We start from the raw sequence: 4,329 nt of genomic DNA, 5'->3' as shown, positions 1-4,329 counted from the left end.
CATATTATATTCTGAAGAAGGAAAACCGGTAAAGGATGGATGATAGTTCAGTTGTACCCAAGGGTTAGGAGAAGGGCAAGTTGTTGTCTATAAAGGGACACATGGGGGATTTCTATTTTATTTTATAAAGATTTTTTTTATTTATTTGACAGAGAGAGTCACAGTGAGAGAGGGAACACAAGCAGGGGGAGTGGGAGAGGGAGAAGCAGGCTTCCCGCTGAGCAGGGAGCCCAATGCAGGGCTCGATCATAGGACTTTGTGATCATGACCTGAGCCCAGGACAGATGCTTAACGACTGAGCCACCCAGGTGCCCCACACATGGGGGATTTTTAGAGTGATGGAATTATCCTGAATGGTGTTGGATTCCAGATACATGAATGGATGAATTTGTCAAAACCTATAAAGTACATCACTATCAGTGAACTTTACTCTTTACAAGTACAAAAAATCAGCTGGAAGGTGGGGGGAACCAGGATAAAATGCAGACTATTACAAAAGAACTATGGCACCGAAAGGGGAGGGAAAAAAGAACTGATATAATATGTTGATTGGAAATTGTCAACTCCACAGGCTAAAAATAGAAGGAACATTCCAGAAAGACTATACTGTAGTTGCCAAATTTGTTGCCTGTGGGGGTGCTAGTTAACAATTTTTGAAAGGCTTTACATATATAGTAGAGCTTAACAAATAAACTAGAGTTGGTCAGAGAATAAAGGGGAAAGGCTGAAATAAAGAGGATTATATGAAATTCATCACTACGAGGTCATGTTTCTCTCTCTCTCTCCATATAGATATCAATACAAAGAAGTGTAGATTTGATAGATTTTTTTGTATACACAGGTGCATATACACACACACACACACACACACATATTTTCTGTGTCTGCCTAGAGGGTCTAGAAGTGACTCCCCAGTAGCAATGAGAATACTCAGCCCTCAGATCTTGTTTCCTAAGTATAATTCTCTAATAAAAGGAAGCAGGGCTCTTTGGACAAATCACTGATTTTAGATCTGGGACAGGAAAAACACAAGATAAGCCCAGAGCAACTTGTACTTCCAGAAAGAAAAAAGCAAAAACAAAACAAAGCAAAACAAGCCAAAAACACAAAGAGAAGGACTGGGCACATCCAAAGGAAATAGAGGTCAAAGTGAAAGTGCACCCAGTGGCCAAGATGGAACAAGTTGATAAATACAACAAATAACATAATATGGAATTATAACCAGAGTATAATAATTCTGAGTATAATAAACTCTGAGTATAATAAACATGAGCCCATGCTGAGGAAAACAAACAAAAACAAAGTAAAAGAGAAGAGACTTCTTTGTTTTAGAAGAATTCTGAATAACATATTTGAGACTAAAGTATCCCTGCAGGAGGAGAACTAGCTGTCTCCCGGTATTTCAGAGAGAAAAATAGATAACACGATTTTTACTTAGTGCATTTATATTACACAGTTGAGGAGTTGGTAGTTTTCCACAGAAAAACTGACAAATTGCTTTATTATCAATTGATTCCCTTTTCTTATACTCTGGATATTTTTTCTACCAGTTCTGAAGACCTAAATATTAACTCCTTTAGGATGTTATATAGCTCTGAAAAAAATAAGTTAATACATAAAATCTACCTTTATGTAGAAATCCATATCATGTTCTTCATTTAGATGCTTGGAACAGTTTTTTAATTAGAGAAATATATAATCCACAATTAATTATTTTAACTTTTTATTAAAAGCTAGCCATACGGGGCGCCTGGGTGGCTCAGTGGCTTAAAGCCTCTGCCTTCGGCTCAGGTCATGATCTTAGGGTCCTGGGATCGAGCCCCCGCATCAGGCTCTCTGCTCAGCAGGGAGCCTGCTTCCCTTCCTCTCTCTCTGCCTGCCTCTCTGCCTACTTGTGATCTCTGTCTGTCAAATAAATGAAATCTTTAAAAAAAAAAAAAAAAGCTAGCCATACTCCAGCTCCCTCCTTTAACAAATTTCCCACTCTTGTGTGTATGTGTACATATGGATACTTGTATGCACTTCTCTCCATGGGTTTGAGTCTTGTTTTACATATATACGTGCATTAGAATATGGTGGGGAAAATGTAAACATATGAATAAATAAAATATAATTAATAAGGTTCCTGATAAGCATAATTATTAAATATTTAAGGTCCTCATGACTATACTTTTTAAATTTTTTTAAGATTCTATTTATTAATTTGACAAAAAGAGAGATCACAAGTAGGCAGAGAGGCAGGCAGAGAGAGAGGGGGAAGCAAGCTCCCTACTGAGCAGAGAGCCTGATGCAGGGTTCGATCCCAGGACCCTGAGATCATGACCTGAGCCAAAGACAGAGGCTTAACCCACTGAGCCACCCAGGCGCCCCCCTCATGACTATTCTTATCCAGATGTTATACAACTGGGTGTGCTATCTTCTATTTTACTGACAGACTTTTGAAGAGGAAAGTATCACATCAGTAATTTAAATGTAGTGTGGGCTATAAACCCTGATTAGTGCATGGAGAAGATCTGACAGGAATGAAACTAGGTCAGCGTGGATCCTACAGCCTAAGAGATGAAGCTTAGAGATGATATTGCCTTCTCAACAACCTTCTTGAAAGTGTTCTTGACCTCTTTATTTCTCAGGCTATATACCACAGGATTCAGCATGGGGATGACCATAGTATAGAACACAGATGTGATTTTGTCTGTGTCCATGGAGTGGCTGGAGCTGGGCTGGGAGTACATGAAAATGATTGTCCCATAGAAGATGGATAGTGCAGTGATGTGGGAGGCACAGGTGGATATAGCCTTCAGGTATCCCTCCACTGAGGGCATCTTCAGGATGGTGATAAAAATGAACAGGTAGGAAATCAAGATAACCAGGAGAGCAAAAAAGATGTGGAAGCTTGCCTCAAAGACAAGAATCAGATCACTGACATGTCTCTCAGAACAAGAGAGAGACATGACGGCAAGAGTATCACAGAAAAAGTGATGGATCACATTGGACTTACAGAAGGAGAGCCTGAAAATGATCCCAGTGTGGATAGAGGCATTCAAGAAACCACAGACATAGCAGCCTGTGGCCAGCCAAGCACATACACCTGTCGTCATGGTGGTGGTGTAATGGAAGGGTTTGCAAACTGCTGCATAGCGGTCATAGTCCATTGAAGCCAGGAGGTAATTTTCTGCTGTGGCAAAGACTGCAAAAAAGAACATCTGAGCAGCACATGCATTGTAGGAGATGACCTGGTCTCCTATAAGTAATCCAGCCATGACCTTGGGAATGACAGCTGTAGAGTAATAAAAGTCCACCAGAGACAGGTTACTGAGGAAGAAGTACATGGGAGTATGAAGACGAGAGTCCAACAGAATCAGCACCATCATCCCCAAGTTTCCAACCACATTGATGAGGTAAATGAGGGTGAATGTGATAAAAAGAGGGATCTGCAGCTCTGGGGCATTAGTTAGTTCCAGCAGGATGAGCTCAGTCACCTCTGTGTTGTTCTCCATGGATGTTGTTTGGGAATCACAAGATACCCTGTAGCAATGGAAAAAAGAGGAACAGAGTCATAAACAAATAAAAGGTTGAAGTGAAACTCATTCAGTATTTTGTGTGTGTGTGTGTGTGTGTGTGTTGTATATACATGGAATATTTCATTATAGCAAGCATTTGTACTTGCAAGATACTCCAGATCTAAAGTATGGACTAGACAATGAAAGTTAGGGCACAAATTATCTGTAGAGTTTGACACTGTTGAAGCTGAAAGATCTTCATGGATTATTTTCCAAGTTTTCAATTTTGTAAATTTGTAAATAGAGGTATAGAAAATGTAGTGTCTTGATTATAATAAATCATCTTAAATGAAACTGTCAATTCAGTTTGTCTGAGCCTAGTAAATGCTTATATCTATTGTTCTTATGTGCTAGGAACTGCTCTAGACACTTTAGATAAATATTCATTTATTACTCTTAACAAACCTGTGAGATCGATTACTTGTTATCCCCATTTAACTCATGAAGCACAGAGCTTGAGTATCGTTATTTTTAAGTTTGTGCAATTATTACTGCCAAAGCCAAACTTTGTGCCCCGAGTGATTCCCAGGTCCACTGGTCTCAATTGAATTAACATCACATTGGATGTAACTCAGTGAATCATCACTCTATATCTCCAATGTCCTAAACTCAGTGTTTGGGGTTTCACATCGTACTATTAGAGAGTACATGCATAGTACATGTGCAAGGATCATGGCAGCAACAGAGGCCTGGACAACCACTGGAGGCAGTCTGAGGGAAGGGCATGAATCCAGTATAAAGGTTGGGTTCTGGGACCAGGAGCATGTTA

At 39.7% G+C, this 4,329-nt stretch overlaps 1 protein-coding gene across 1 annotated transcript; it reads right to left on the bottom strand.

The window, feature by feature from the left end:
* Nucleotides 1–2,552: 2,552 nt before the first annotated feature.
* Nucleotides 2,553–3,497, bottom strand: LOC111149851 (olfactory receptor 5B2-like). The gene has a single exon (XM_022507157.1). It carries the CDS (start codon nt 3,495–3,497, stop codon nt 2,553–2,555), a length of 945 nt encoding a protein of 314 aa, XP_022362865.1.
* Nucleotides 3,498–4,329: the final 832 nt, after the last annotated feature.

The sequence above is a fragment of the Enhydra lutris genome, unplaced genomic scaffold, assembly GCF_002288905.1.
Source record: "Enhydra lutris kenyoni isolate GAN:26980312 unplaced genomic scaffold, ASM228890v2 scaffoldscaffold22, whole genome shotgun sequence".
In the NCBI taxonomy this organism is placed as follows: domain Eukaryota; kingdom Metazoa; phylum Chordata; class Mammalia; order Carnivora; family Mustelidae; genus Enhydra; species Enhydra lutris.
The sequence above is the reverse complement of the archived record's forward strand: the minus strand, read 5'-3'. Positions and strand labels throughout refer to the sequence as shown.

Excerpts from the sequence above, each read along its gene's own strand:
- LOC111149851 (XM_022507157.1), bottom strand. The coding sequence starts at position 3,497 with ATGGAGAACAACACAGAGGTGACTGAGCTCATCCTGCTGGAACTAACT.